Raw genomic sequence first — 15377 nt, 5'->3', positions numbered from 1 at the left:
CAACCCCCCCCCACCCCCCCCCCCCCCCCCCCCCCCCCCCCCCCCTTTCAGTTCACAGAGGGAAACCCTCTCAACCATTTCTGTTTTGTATCGTTTTTCTTTCTTTCAGACGTTCATTCTTTGCTGTTTATTACCAACCTGTAACAATACACTGTGGTATTTTACAAATAAATAACTGGTTGTAACATTATTATCTAATTCATATGGTCTGATAATATTGTCTAAAACATTAATAAAGATGACCAGATAAAAAAGTAGTTTGTGTACAAACATTGTGTTTTTCAAGTCTGTTCAGCTCTGGGTCGTAAATTTAAGGTTCGTTATAATTGTTTATCTTCCTTCTCTGGATGTTATTCTTTAAAATCTGTTTTAGTTTGTCTTTTATCAATGTTAGCATTAATATCAGTTCATCCAAACGGTGGCTGACAAGAAAACATGGACGTCCCTCTTTAGAGTGTTTGGTTTGTCCGCTCTGGGCTTCTGTAGAAAGATGGCAGCCGGCTCCATGAAGAGAATAAATAGATACAAACATCTCATTCTAAGGCTACGAAAACACAATAGTTATTTTCAGGTTATTATACTCTAAAGAAAACATACTTAATACTATTTATCATTTCTGCCAATAGATCTTCTTAAATGCTACAAACTGTTCATTTATAAATGTTTTTTTTTTTAATTAAACAGTTTATATTGACTAGCAGCTATTTGAATATTTATGTTGTAATTTCCAGTTTACAGCTCAATGTAATGACACACACTTTCCTTGTAATGTGATCTGAAGTTTTTTTGATCTATTTGTTCTAATTATGTTCACCTGTTTATACAGCAGACTTTAAAGACTATATTACCAGTTTAACCAGTTTACACTGACGCAGCCGGTGTCAGTCGAGTCTTTGACACCATTTTCTGGTCACCATATAATCCAGCCGATGGTTTGTTCGATGACGAGATAGATTTCTGTGACGACCCCTCCTTTCCACCAGGGGTCTGTGTCTGTTTCCTCTCAGGTTGTCTTGCAGGATGTTGATCAGCCGCTAACGAGCCCCACCTGAGCCTGCTGGGTTGGTCCCAGCTATAAAGGCTGCCCCTCTTCTTTGGCTGTGGTGCCTCTCTGCGCCTCTCCCCTCTGACTCCTGTGTGGAGGACCTGGCTGGCTGCTGCCTTGTTTTGTTTGTTTGTTTGTTTGTTTAGTTAGTTAGTTAGTTAGTTAGGTAGGTTTAGTTAGTTGTACTTTAAATAAATGTCTATTACTTTTATCACTCGTCTTGTCTCCCTCATGTTACGACTTTTTGAGCCGGGTTGTGACATTTCCAATACCATCATGCTCCAGTTATTGATTAGACAAATATTAACCATGTGACTGCTCTAACAGTACAGACGACTGTGTTCGCCTGTCAGGTTGTGGTGAAGCTCCTGTAGTTACTGAACCAGCGGACAGACGTTAGAAATGTGTTTGTGCAAGTAAAAGGTCAGTCTGGGTCTAATGAAGCCTCCTCAAGTGACAGATACAGTACATTGGGTTGCCTACAGTGAAAAAACAGCAATTAGCTTTGGAGATAGAGAGTGCCACGGAAATCAATGAGCTCATAAACCTCATCGTTATCAAGAAAACAGATTGCTGACTGACCAGGTTTCAGTCTGAGAAAGAGCAGAGAAAGTGAAATGAGGCAGGTTAATTAGGAAAAGCAGGCTGTATCCCCAAAGGGAGAGAGCAGCGAGCTCCGAGCATGCAGCTGTTTGCACCATCCCTCCGTCTCTATCTCTTTAAGAGCCGGGAGAAGGAGTGTGTGTGCTCGGTGTCTGTGTGTGTGTGTGTGGGGGAGGGGTATTGGCTGGGGTGGAACAGTCCTGTAATGAGCAGATTTTAGAGAGAGAGAGAGAGAGAGAGAGAGGCCGAAAAACAAGAGAGGACAGATGACTTGGTGGAATTGGGATACAACAACAATCCAGATTTTAGGGCGAGTGCTGAAATGCAGAGGACAAAGGGAAAGGAAGAGGAATAATTCATTATTTTCTTCTTCACATCCTCGTCTCCAGGAGGGAGGCTCATCTTCAGATCACAGCGGAGCAGAGTGGAGGAAGAGGAGATATTCACTCTCCGTTATGTCTGCCAAAAGGCTGAGGCTGCTCGCGGATGTGTGTCTCTGAGCCTTGTTTTACAGGCCAGCAGCTATAGAGCTCCAACGTCTCTGGATTTTTATCAATTTTTTTTTTAATGGCGTACCAGTGCAGCAGCATCCTCCTCCTGTCTCCCTCTCTGTGTGCCGGTGCGGCAGCGGATGTGTGGATGCTGTAATGTCTGATTGAGCTGAGCTCGGTCGCTATAGCTGCCACCACCACCGCCGCCGCTCTGTGGGCCTCTGGGACTGCTGGAAAAGCCTAGGCCTCGCTTGTCTGGAGCGCCCCACTGCACCGGCTGAGGCTGACAGGCCGGTGAGCTCCCCGGTTGCGAGGCTGCACGGAGCAGGAAGGTGGAGGAGGAAGTGGAGGAGGAGGAGGATGAGAAGCACTCTGAGCCTGCATGCCCATGGGAAGAAGCATGCACAGCAGCTGCGTTCGTCACTCCAGACCCGTCGCTGAGGCTTAGGCTGCTTCTCCATCGTGGGGCGACGCTCTTCGGGCCACGTCCTGCTTCATATCAAACGAGGAGCTGGTGTTTTACATCCTAAACTAACAGGAGAGGGAGAGTCGAGGCCCTGCACCTCCATGCTGCCAGCTTCAAACGGGGCCTCCTCCCTATTTTGCTCCTTCTGAGTGAACCGGACCCTTGTTTTTTCTTTTTCTTGACGTTCTAAGGATTTGCCAAAACCTGTTTCATGCATGTCCACTGGAGGCAGGTTTGACTTTGATGACGGGGGGTCGTACTGCGGGGGGTGGGAGCAGGGTAAAGCCCATGGACGAGGGGTCTGCACGGGGCCCCAGGGTCAGGGCGAGTACGCCGGCGCCTGGAGCCACGGCTTCGAGGTCCTGGGCGTGTACACGTGGCCCAGCGGGAACAGCTACCAGGGCACCTGGGCGCAGGGCAAGCGGCATGGCATCGGAGTGGAGAGCAAGGGCCGCTGGGAGTACAGAGGGGAGTGGACTCAGGGGTTCAAAGGACGCTACGGACAGCTGGAGAGCACGGCGAGCGGGGCCCGGTACGAGGGGACGTGGAGCAACGGGCTGCAGGATGGATACGGCACTGAAACCTACTCTGATGGAGGTAAGGATGCTTACAAACTATTTTTCTGCAAAGGAAAGCCCACTTTACCCTCCCAGTATCTTCTCACAAACACCAGTTTAGAGATCACATTCAGCCCCGTTTGACTAAAGGAATAGAACATCTCTACTCTCTACTTCAGGCGGCAAGTGGAGCGACTTGCTTACTTAGCCTGCTGCTAAAATCCACTGTATCACATCTCAAATGTAGGCTACATAAAAGACATATAGGTCACATCCACATGCTGGATTACTGAGCAGACCTACCGGGCCGAGGGACCCAAGGGCTCTGGGGGCCCATATAATGTAAATTATTTAGTATAATATCTGTGAGGGAGTGACAGTGTGGATCTGCTGTGGCAGGAAGCCTTCGACAGGAGTCAGACAGCCTCTCTTCATCTCCAGCATGAACTCAATATTCAGTATTATGTAAAGTATATGAAGTTTAGCTGCAGTTTTTCAACCAAAAGCACCTGAGAGTTCGACTCGACCTGCAGAATGTGACTGAAAGAGATACAAACGACTACAAAGAGACACAAACTGATTACAAAGAGACAGATCATGACTACAATGAGACACAAAATGACTACAAAGACAAGATGACTACAAAATAATGCAAAATGACTACAGAGACACAATATGACTACAAAAAGAGACACAAGATGACTACAAGGACACACAATGACTGCAAGGAGATGCAAATTGACTGCAAAGAGACAAAATGAATACAAAGAAACACAAGACGACTAGAAAGAGACACACAATAACTACAAAGAGTCAAAATACGACAAGGAGATGCGAAATGACTACAAAGAGTCAAAAGATGACTACAAGAAGACACACAAAGACTATAAAGACTCACAGCATGACTACAAAGAGACACAGCATGACTACAAAGAGACACAACATGACTACAAAGAGACAAGATGACTACAAGAAGACACCCAAAGACTACAAAGAGTCAAAAGATGACTACAAGAAGACACACAGACTATAAAGACTCACAACATGACTACAAAGACTCACAACATGACTACAAAGAGACACAACATAACTACAAAGAGACAAGATGACTACAAGGAGATGCAAAATGACTACAAAGAGTCAAAAGATGACTACAAGGAGACAACATGACTACAAAGAGACAAGATGACTACAAGGAGACACACAATGACTACAAAGAGACGCAAGATGACTACTAACAGCACAGCCACATCTCTTTCAGTCTAGTTGTCTTGCTTCAGTGTTGGAGGGGTTGGGGACCTTCTTCATGTCGGTGTGCCCACCACCTCCTCATCAGACAGGAGGTCTGTGGTCTTTGGCCGACTGACCGGCCGTCATCATTATGATCATTATTATAAAAACAGGCCGTGGATGTTGAAAAAGGGGGCGTGTGTTTCTAACATTAGAAATCAAACCATGTTGAAGTCCCATCACTTCGTCTGTTTAGACGCGCACGGATTTACAGAAACACACCTTCGCCGCTCTCCCCTCTGCATCACACCCTCTGTCGCCATGGTAATGCGGAAACAGCAGGTCAGCGTGTCACCGGAGACCAGCTCGCGGCTCTTCTGCCTCTCCGATTGGCTCTTTGCCTCCGCCAGTCTCATTTGTAAATCTAGGCCGTTTGATAACCGATGCTGCCCCGGCCTGCACCGCCCGCCTCCCTCCGAGCACCGGATGATGCAGGTGGAATGAAAACACAGTGTGTGTGTGTGTGTGTGTGTGTGTGCGTGTGGGTGTGTGTGTGTGTGTCTGTGCTGCATTGAAGGTGGAGGTTGTTCAGCGGGAGGTGGCAGCTCCCAACGTGAGCACTAAGGCTGACATCGTCATACCTGCTGTTTTAACAAATCTAAAACAAAGATGGTGAAGAAAGAAAAACATTTTTTTTTTTTTTTAAAAGACTGCGTCACGCAACAGCTCTGCTTCTTTCTTCCGCTCACGTGGAAGACCACCGACAGATGAATATAGCACGCACGGGCTGACACATTTTCCACAACCCAATAAATGTGCAGGACGCTGTTTTCTACACACACACACACACACACACACTGACAGGCCTGTCAACACAGCAAGTGCTTATTAAAAATTTAAATTAAAACATATTTTAGACAGGTCCAACAAGGGACAGGCAGTACACGTTTGGTTTCAGCACCTCGGACAGCTCCTGATCGACACCAACTGTTTTAAGTTTGTGGAGCCTTAAAAGTCTTTAAAAAGTCAAATACATGTCGGTAAATAAGACAACACACAAAGGCAATCGAAGAAAATACATTTAAGTGAAAAATACAGAGAATTACCTGAAAAAAAGTATCTGCAGGATTTATTTGAAAACAGTGTGAGTCCCAATTCCAGACTACACTAATGATTTACAGTTTGTATGCTCAACTTTTACCAACAGGATATCATGCAATAGAAAATAACTAAATTAATTGAATGCTTCATTATACTTTCACTCCACTACATCTCAGAGAGAAGTATTGTACTTTTTACTCCACTACATTTATTTAATAACTCAAGTTACTTTGCAGATTTAGATTATTATTACAAAAATTTAATTAACTATTAAATTATGATGTATTATTTTAAGTTAAGCAGTATATCAAGTAATTAAAATGTGTTCCACCTTCACCAGCTGACACATTAAATTAGTGAACACATTAATAATTAATCCAATAATATAATGTTTATCATTCTTAAATAGGCCATTCTGCATAATGAGCACCTTTACTTTTGGTACTTAAAGTACATTTTGATGGTAATATTTTTCTATTTACTTAACATTTTGAATGCACGATGTGTACTTGTAACAGAGTATTTCTACATTGTAGTATTGCTACTTTTCTGTAAGTAAAATTTCTGAGTACTTTTTACACCTCAATCAAACTAGACTTAGATTTAATATGTTTTGGTTGTTTAACTACAATCTGGAGTTTATTTTGATGTTTTGCAGCTCCTCTATTTCCTGTAGCATTGCATTGTGGGAGAATAGTCTTCTTCAACAGCACATCAAAAACAGCGTTTTTATTTATTCGGCACTCCGACTGTGTTGACTTTACTTAATCTAAACAAAACACTACACACTCAAAGCGTGCGTATAGAATCAATGTGCAGTATCGAGTTGTGACCCAGTTCTAGTCTACATACTATTCTGATAGAATGAACACACTATATGCAGTAATTCTGTGTAGTACTGCATATATCCTGTGTAGTACTGCATATAGTGCGTTAACTGCAGCGTGGCCAGATTAAACCACTTAAAGTCAAAGCATTGATAATAATAAACCAATAGACATTATTAGTCTCAAATCTGAATATTCAGTACTTTTACTTTTGGTACTTTTTGACTTGTACCCAAGTATTTCTACAGTATCACCACTGGATGCAGACAGACACAGTTAGTAGCTTGTGAACGAGCTAATGTTCGCCAACACACTCTCCATGCCAACTTCATAAGGTATCATCATAAGGTAAAGATATGTCATCGTGTGTTTACAGCTTGTTGTTCTGCCCCCAAGTGGCCAAACATCAGTTAATGCTGCTTTAAAACACTTTTTATTTCGTTCATATTGCTCTTAAGATTGCGAAATGAATCACACTGAATTTGGGGATTTTGGGGTAATCAGTAATCTGGCCTTGCACACTACAACAGTGACAAAATTAATTAAACTCAAACAATTAAGTATGCACCCAAAATATATTTCATTTTTCTCCCACAATGCAGTGCAAAAAAAGAATGTGAGGGGCTGCTCAAAGCTGAAAAATTTAAAATTAAAAAACATAAGTCGTGGACGGTGGTGAAACAGCTCCAGGAACAAAAGAAAAACAAATCTTTGTACAAGAACATTTTGCTTTCTTGTGAGGTTGAAATATACTCATTGCATTAACAGTATCTTATATAATAACAGTACATTTAAACTATGTATTATTCATATCTATTAAAGTGGGTCACAGTGAGTGAGCTTGGTAAAATATAAACCTCCACGTATCTTTCAGGATTTCATTTCAGCACCAGGGACAGCTCCAGCTCCACACTACATATTCAACACTATCTTATATTAAAATGGATTTTGAAGACAACAAATCACTTTTATAAACTAACATGAAATGATGACGTCATGTCAACAAAAATAAATAAATTTAAATGTTTTTCCAAAGACAGCTTCTGTTTTCTGCTCACGCCACAGATGATTTGTTACTCGTAAGTGAATCTTTTTCTTCCTCTAAACCACTCGGAGTTGTAAGCTTCTTGTCTGTAACTTGTGTGAGGAACAGCACACTGTGACACAAACAATACACTGGTGATCGTGACACCGTGGTGTCGGTCAATCCTCGACTTTACCAGTGTGATGGAGGAAACACCCACATTTATGTTGTTTCCTAGAAGTAATCACCACACTCAAAGCTGTAATTATACGAGTACAAAGCGGTGCGTTCGCTTCCCTCCAACAGAACAGAACAGTTGTAAACATCCGTAATGTCACTGACGTTTAACCACATGTGGTTTAATTACAAATCAGCAGGAGATGCACAGTGGCGTATCTGTGTATTCTGGGAACAATGAATGTCTGTGCAAAGTTTAAAAACAGGGACAATAATCTGACTCTCAATGTCTCCGTCTGTCTCTCAGGAACCTACCAAGGCCAGTGGCTGGGCGGGATGCGTCATGGCTATGGCGTGCGGCAGAGTGTGCCGTACGGCATGGCGGCCGTCATCCTCTTCCCCCTGCGAACATCCATAAACTCCCTCCGCTCCGAGCACAGCCACGGCCCTCCGGCTGTGCTGGAGGACGGCACCGGCACCACGCCCACGGACGGGGTGGTGGCCGGTCTGGCCGGGAGCCCTGTGGGCCGGGGTGGGTTCGCTCTGATGGCGCCCAGTGAAGCCGAGCGCCAGAGGAAGAGGAAAGGCCGCTTCCGGCAGTCCATCCTGAGCGGCCTGAAGCTGCGGCGCTCCGAGTCCAAAAGCTCACTGGCCAGTCAGCTCAGCAAGCAGAGCTCCTTCTGCAGCGAGGCGGGCATGAGCACCGTCAGCTCTGCTGCATCCGACATCCACTCCAATGCCAGTGAGAGCGAACAGGGCGCCCCCGTGGACGCCACCGTCACTGAAATGTACGCTGGCGAGTGGCGGAGCGACCAGAGGGCCGGCTGGGGCGTCAGCCGGCGCTCGGACGGCCTGCACTATGAAGGGGAGTGGGTGGGGAACAAGAGGCACGGGTACGGGTGCACCACCTTCCCTGATGGCACCAAGGAGGAAGGGAAGTACAAGCAGAACGCGTTGGTGAGCGGGAAACGCAAGAACCTGATCCCGCTGAGGGCCAGTAAGATCAGAGAGAAGGTGGACCGGGCTGTGGAGTCTGCAGAGAAGGCTGCAGACATCTCCAAGCAGAAAGCAGAGATCGCCATGTCGAGGTAACATGTTCACTTTTCAATCCTATTTTATTTATTTGTGAAAAACACCTGCATTCAAGATGTAACATAAATAAAAGCATGTATCAGTAAAATGTACTTAAAGCATCAAAAGTAAAGTCCCTGTCAGTGTTTTACTATGATATATTATATCTGATGTTCCTGCTGCATTAATGTGTATGTTGCATGTGTTTTAACTCTTTCATATCCTGTTTACTCCTTTGATGTACATAAAAGCATCATATGCTATAAGATCATCATGTGTTTGTAGCGTCTCTGTCCTGTGAGAACCACGTATCTCTAAGAAAAACAGCTTTTCAGCTTTGTGACGATGCATTTTCCAGCTGATCCAAGAGGCTTTTTAAAGAGTTTATTCAGCTGAAGAAGTGGGAGGATTTTCTCAACAGTTCATCTTTGAGTTTATCACAAACATTCAACATTAACACATCTGGAGATACGTGGTTTTCACTGGACAGAAAGGGGATGAAAAGAGACAAAAGTTAACAGATACATTTGATGGAGTAAAAATGATTCACCTCTGAGATGTAGTAGAATAAGAATATAAAGTCACACTAAATGAAAATACTCAAGTAAAGGTACAAGCAAGTGTTTCCACCTGTTCAGGATGAGCCATGCTCGAGGGAAGGCGGAGGCCGCTGAAGGAGTCGCCCAGAAGGCCACGGAGGAGTGTCGACTGGCCCGCATCGCTGCCAAAGAGCTCTCTCCCTCCTTCCACATCTACGGGAACGGTGAGCAGACGACACTGAAAATCCCCGTTATTAAACTTTACTACAATCCACACATGAATACAGGTAGAAATGTGACCTCTGCATTTAACTCCTCCTGTAAGCATTACGAGCAGTGAGCTGCATCAAAACGCAACTTGGGGTTCAGTGTATTGCTCAAGGACACTTTGACATGTGGACAGACAGAGCCGGGGATCGAACCTTGTGGTTAAAGAGAACAACCCGCTCTTCACACTGAGCCACAGCCACACTGTCGTTTATATGTTTGCAACGCAGAATTTAATGGGTGCTACGTTACTCTTGTGTCAGCAAACAGATTTGTATCATTCGTATATTTGTGTATTTATTTATCTAATTTATTAATTAATTATATTTTATTTCTACTGCAGGTGCCTGATAACCAACACTAGTACAATTAAAGTGAAATTGATGGTTACAAAACTATATATATATATATATATATATATATATATATATATATATATATATAGTTTTGTTTTATTGTCAGATTTCTGCCCACTTTTATTTATTTATTAATTGACAACCAACACTAGTGCTGGTATGTTGAAAATTGCTGGATACTAAGATACCTATTTGCTGATAATACACTGGTGATGTAATATCACCGTAGAGCTGCAACGATTGATCAGTTTGTTGAAACAAATAATCAAGTTCCTGTACAAAGGTTTCTGTTTGTGTAGAAATATGATATGACAGCATTACTTTTTCTTCTCTCTTTTATTCCTTTTTTTGTTTTGTTTTCTTGCCCATTTCTGCCCACTTTTAAGTTTCTTCGTTTTCCCCCAGAGACCCGTGTTGTTACAATTAGTCATAAGTCGTGACTGAATTTTAAAAAAGGCAGAAAATTATGGAAATAAGGGAATCACACGTATTATCTCCATTTAAAATCTACGTTTACGTGTATTTATTAAAAGAAAATATGTCAAATGTGTGGATTTACAGTAGGCTCAGTGTTTACACACACAAATATGATCCCATAATAAACTACAGGAGGATTTAAAGCCTTTGAGAATTCAAACAGAATCAAGTGCATTCACTAGTTAATCCTCTCTAAGCCAACAGTGACAGCAACAGATCCAGTTTGTGTGCAGCTTTTCTCTCCTTTTGTTACTCTGCATGCTGATAACACACACACACACAGACACACGCACGTACGCATGTACACACACACACACACACACACACACACACACACACTCTTGGTGGATTGGTGCCAAATCACCTCACTGTGTGTTCTTCTCCGGCTGTTTTCGTAGGGCTCGAGTGTCAGAGGCCCAAGCACCAGGACGCCAAGGACAAAGACCATGAGGTGATCTCCACGGGAACAGACAGTCCGGAGCTGTGCACGCCGGACACCACGCCGCCCGTGATAACACCCGATCTCAGCCCCGTGCTGAGCGTGCCCACCTCGCCCCCCCGCAGCCCGACCAAGCACGCCCATCGCCCCAGAAACGCCTGCTTCATGCGCCAGACCGCTGTGGACGATCAGGGCACTGCCGAGATTCAGGTGCTGGTGGAGGGGCGGGGCGTGGATCTGCCGAGGGGCGGGGCTAACAATTGGACCGAAGACATGTATCCGGAGCGCGGGGGCAGCAGCCGCTCCACCACGCCCTCCCTCCTGGAGGAGCAGGAGGGGCAAATTAACGGTCACGAGCAGGCCCCTTTGTCCAACCACAAACCCCGGGAGAAATCCTCATCCAATCACAAGTCTCGGGAGCACGCCTCCTCCTACAGAGCATGGGAGCACTCCCTCTCCAACCAAAAGCCCTCCAAGCAAGCCTCTTCCAATCACAAGTCGAGAGAGTACTCGTCCTCCAATCACAAAACATGGGATCATTCTTCCACCAATCACAAGGCCTGCGAGCATGCCTCTTCCAACTACAAGCCGCAGGTGCACATTTTATCCAATCACAAGGCCTTGGAACATAACATGTCCAACCACAAGACTTCTGAGCATGCTTCTTCCAATCACAAGCCCCAAGATTATATCTCCTCTAATCACAATGCAAAGGACCACGTCTCTTCTAGCTACAACCCCCGAGAGCATGTCTACTCCAACCACCATCCGAAGCAGCACAACCCTTCCAACCACAAGCTTAACGAGCATGCTGTAATCGACCAAAGGCTGGACGGCCTCACCGGGGGCTGGACTGCTGAAAGCACCCTTAGGTGGAGCCCCGCCCACTCGCGCCTCACGGAGCAGGACGAGGAGAGGATGACCGACTACACGGTCGACATGAGGCTTCAGTGTCCGGACTCGCAGACGTCTCGGGGGCTGGGCCCGGAGTCCCCGGCCCCCAAAAACAACCGGCTGCGAGCCCGGGCCCTCCGGCCCGTCAGAGAGGGATCCATGGACTCTGTACAGATGCTGGACAACCTGAATGTGGGGGCGGAGCTGGAGGAGTGGCCTCTGCACAGGGACCTCACCCTCTCCCCGCCCCTCAAGTCTCAGCCCATCACTCTGGAGCAGGAAGGAGACCTTCTCACCCTCAAATCAAACTCAGTGAGTCAACGTGTTGGATCGGTGCAGATCCACGTTTTCCATAATCCAGAGTTAACAGTTGAATTAGCAATAATCATCAAAAGGAATCGTTTTTTGGAAATATGCTGATTTGCTTTCACGCAGAGAGTTGGATGCTTCCACAACTTATCGTCTTTACATTTCCACGAAACAAGTGAGATACAATCAGCGATCATTAGAGGCATTAGCAGGCCAGGCTAGCAGTTTCCCCCTGCTTCTAGTCTTTATGCTAAGCTAAGCTAATTGCCTCTCACACTTCAATGTACAGACACGTCAATCTTCTCATCCAACAACTTTCATCAAGAAAGCAAATAATCGTATTTCCAAAATGTGGAACGATTCCTTTAAGATAATTACATTATAGTACACTGATGAGTAGTGTGAGTACTGCAAGGGGTGATACTTCTACTTCATAACAAATCAAAATATTCATACCACAAGCTGAAAGCACCAAACAATATCAGTCAAACTAATTCCATCCCTCCCTCCACAACAGCTTAAAATAGGTAATATAGAGCAGTGTTTACGTAGTTTAACGGAAAAATTCTTAACTCAAGTTTATTTAAAGTGTCCTGTAATCGTACAGGATTAACACATTTTGCTTTTGTTTTGTTCTCAACTGCAACGATGAAAAGTATTGAATCTCTTTCGTATTTTTAACTCTGACTGGCCTCTTCAAAGGCTCCTGCTAAGGCTCATGGGTACTGTAGTATTTAGAGCCGTTTACCGCACCAAAGTGAAGACACACATTTAGAATCGGTGGCTGTAACATAAAGTCATAGCGTATTAAAAGTAACCAGGAGACTGTGTGGAGTCGAATTGATGATGTCAGGAAAATAAAAGTTTGAAATGGGGATCCAGAGTGAGGAAAGATACTCCTGCGCTCTGAAATTCTGTGTCAGAGAGAACACAAAGCAAATAACATAAAGTAGAGACAGAAAATAAAAGAATCACAAGTCTGCACTCTTCCTGCAGGGTCACATTTTACTCAAGTACACAGATCTTTACTTAAAGGTCCCATATTGTAAGCAAGTTAGATTTCCATGTATTTTTTTTATTATAAGGCAGTTCTAGGTGCTACATAAATACTGTGACGTCCACACAGCCTGTATTCACAAACTGTGCCTTTAAACGAGCCGTCAGGACTTTACGTACGGTTTGTGATGTGACAACTATGCAGCCGCCGGGAGAATTGCAGCTAAACTTGGTGTAGTTGAGACAAACAGCGAGTCCCTGCCGGCTGCAGTGACGCCGCGAAGACGGCGACGGTACAGGTGCGGAAACACCGACCAATCGGAGCAGACTGGGAGATGGGTTTAAAGAAACAGGCGCTAAAACGGAGCGTTTCAGACAGAGGGTGAATACAGGTGTATTCAGACAGACAGTGTAAGAAAAATACAGGTTTATTTTAACATTAAAGCATGTAAACATGTTTTAGTAGACACCTAAAATACAAGTATGACCCTTGAAATGAGCATGACATGTCCCCTTTAAGTAAATGTAGTAATATAGTGTAAAAAATACTGTTACAAATAAAAGTCCTACACTTTTTAACAGTAAAATGTTGTAAAAGTGTTAAAGTAGAAGTACTCGTTGGGCAGAATGGTTCCTTTCACCGAGTCATATTATTGGAATATCATTACTGATTACTTTAACACATGAGCAGCATTTTAATTACAGCCAGGGGAGGTGGAGCAGATTTGAACTTTATATACTGCTGGATAGTTTAATCTACAGCACAGCATCATATGTTACAGACTAATCACGTTTGGTTTGTAAAGTCTTAATCAGTAAAGTAGTAACTCGAGCTGTAAGATTAAAGTAGTGCAGTAAAAAGTGCAACATTCTCCTCTGAGATGTAGTGAAATAGAAGTATAACGCACCATAAAATTAAAATACTCAAGTACAATACCTAAAAAGTTGTACTTAAGTGCAGTTCTCAGGCTCACATTTCCAAAATAACATGGTCTGTTCGTCTGTAGGATATTTGTGAACAAAGTGTTCTAATGTGGTTTTAATCAACTGTAGCTGTGGAGTCTTTTTTCCGTTTTCTATTTTTTCGTCTGTTTTTCTTTCATTTGTTTCCATCGAGAGAATTCGTGCATTAACTGAACTTCTTCTTCTCTCCTCTCTTGTCTTTCAGGGCTCCAGCTCTATCCTGGTGGTGATGGTCATATTACTCAATATTGGAGTAGCCATTCTTTTCATTCACTTCTTTATTTAAGCTTATACAGGTATGATCTACTAAGACTTATTGATAACTACGGTATATTATATTATTACTTACTGAGACGGACATTCTGTCTATTCGACTGGAGCCCGGAGCCCGAGTGACGGACACAGCAGAGAGCCTTTCTATTGTTGCTACCGGTCTTTTGTCCTCTGTTGAAGCCCGTTTCAGTTCCTTTTCCGATGCTATGCTACTTCTAGCTTTGCTACCATGGAAAAGAAAGTAAGAAAAGAAGAAGAGTGCAGCTTTAAAACTAGCGTTCATGGGTGTCAGCTGTACTGTTAAATGAACTGAAGATGTCACAGGCATTTTTGCCCATTTTTCCATCATTCTAGACAAGAAAATATAGCAACCCAATGTTTCCTGGTTATCATGAGAAACATGCTAACCAAGAGCACGGCACACACCATCCTAAACCCCACAGACAATAACCCCCATTCTGCCTTTCAACCCTTTCCCCTGTTGCCCCCCCATCCACCAGTCAGTCTCTAACCCCTATTCGCACTATGCGCTACATACAGAACTATGCTGCAAGAGTAGATCCATTTTAAAGGGCTCCGTCATTATTCTTTCCTTTATTCCACTACGAACTGCACACACAACCATTGCATGAGGCTGTGTGGGGTTTCTTAAAAGTGCATTTTCTATCCCTTTAACATCACTGTTCTGTCCTCATTTTTGTGCGCACGCCATCCACGGTTTTCACTTCCTGTCGCACACAGGATGCGTGTGTGCCGGCAGAGATTTGGAAGAAAAAATTTAAATGAAAAAACAAAACAAAAACATCAGCCGCCACGCCACTTCACGTCCAATCAAAAATCACAGAATCGGAGCGAATCAGATTCAACAGCGACCAACACCACCCATAAGTCGAAAAACCTCGAGGAACTTCCTGAATTTATTGTTAAGTGAAACACATTCGCACACAAAATTATTTTAAAAAACCAACAAAAAAAAAACATACACATTTAACTGCTGACATACTGAGGAGGGCTCAGCCTTGCCCCTTTGTACAGCCTTGAGACTGTTATGTTATAACCACTAATTCTATATATATGTGTATGTGTCATTATTATTCAAGTTTGTTACTTTTTTTTGCAGTTTGCAAGACAGAGAGAATGCTGAGTGCCTCGTATTTATTCATTTTCCGTCTCGAATTTATTTTTAAAAACTCCCCCGACCCGAGATAATAACACACCCAGGCTAAGAGGAGACGAGTGATCTTCAACATTGAGAAAGGTGACCCCCCCCCC

General features: G+C 43.8%; 1 protein-coding gene across 1 annotated transcript; it reads left to right on the top strand.

The window, feature by feature from the left end:
• The first annotated feature begins 1770 nt into the window (after positions 1–1770).
• jph3a (junctophilin 3a) lies at positions 1771–15371 on the top strand. Its single transcript, XM_031848480.1, has 5 exons — positions 1771–3202; positions 7829–8609; positions 9231–9355; positions 10630–11876; positions 14038–15371. The coding sequence occupies exons 1-5, from the start codon at positions 2821–2823 to the stop codon at positions 14116–14118; spliced, it is 2616 nt and encodes an 871-aa protein (XP_031704340.1). The 5' UTR covers positions 1771–2820; the 3' UTR covers positions 14119–15371.
• Positions 15372–15377: the final 6 nt, after the last annotated feature.

The sequence above is a fragment of the Anarrhichthys ocellatus genome, unplaced genomic scaffold (assembly GCF_004355925.1).
Source record: "Anarrhichthys ocellatus isolate YVR2014 unplaced genomic scaffold, GSC_Weel_1.0 scaffold8, whole genome shotgun sequence".
NCBI classification, from domain to species: Eukaryota; Metazoa; Chordata; class Actinopteri; order Perciformes; family Anarhichadidae; genus Anarrhichthys; species Anarrhichthys ocellatus.
Note: the sequence above shows the minus strand (reverse complement) of the source record. Positions and strands in the feature narration are given on the sequence as shown.

What these genes read in the sequence shown, in the direction of transcription:
- jph3a (XM_031848480.1), top strand. Translation starts at nt 2,821, where the DNA reads ATGTCCACTGGAGGCAGGTTTGACTTTGATGACGGGGGGTCGTACTGC. An exon ending in CTTCCACATCTACGGGAACG is followed by an intron (nt 9,356 to 10,629) that starts GTGAGCAGACGA and finishes CTGTTTTCGTAG; the next exon opens with GGCTCGAGTGTCAGAGGCCC. An exon ending in TCACCCTCAAATCAAACTCA is followed by an intron (nt 11,877 to 14,037) that starts GTGAGTCAACGT and finishes CTTGTCTTTCAG; the next exon opens with GGCTCCAGCTCTATCCTGGT.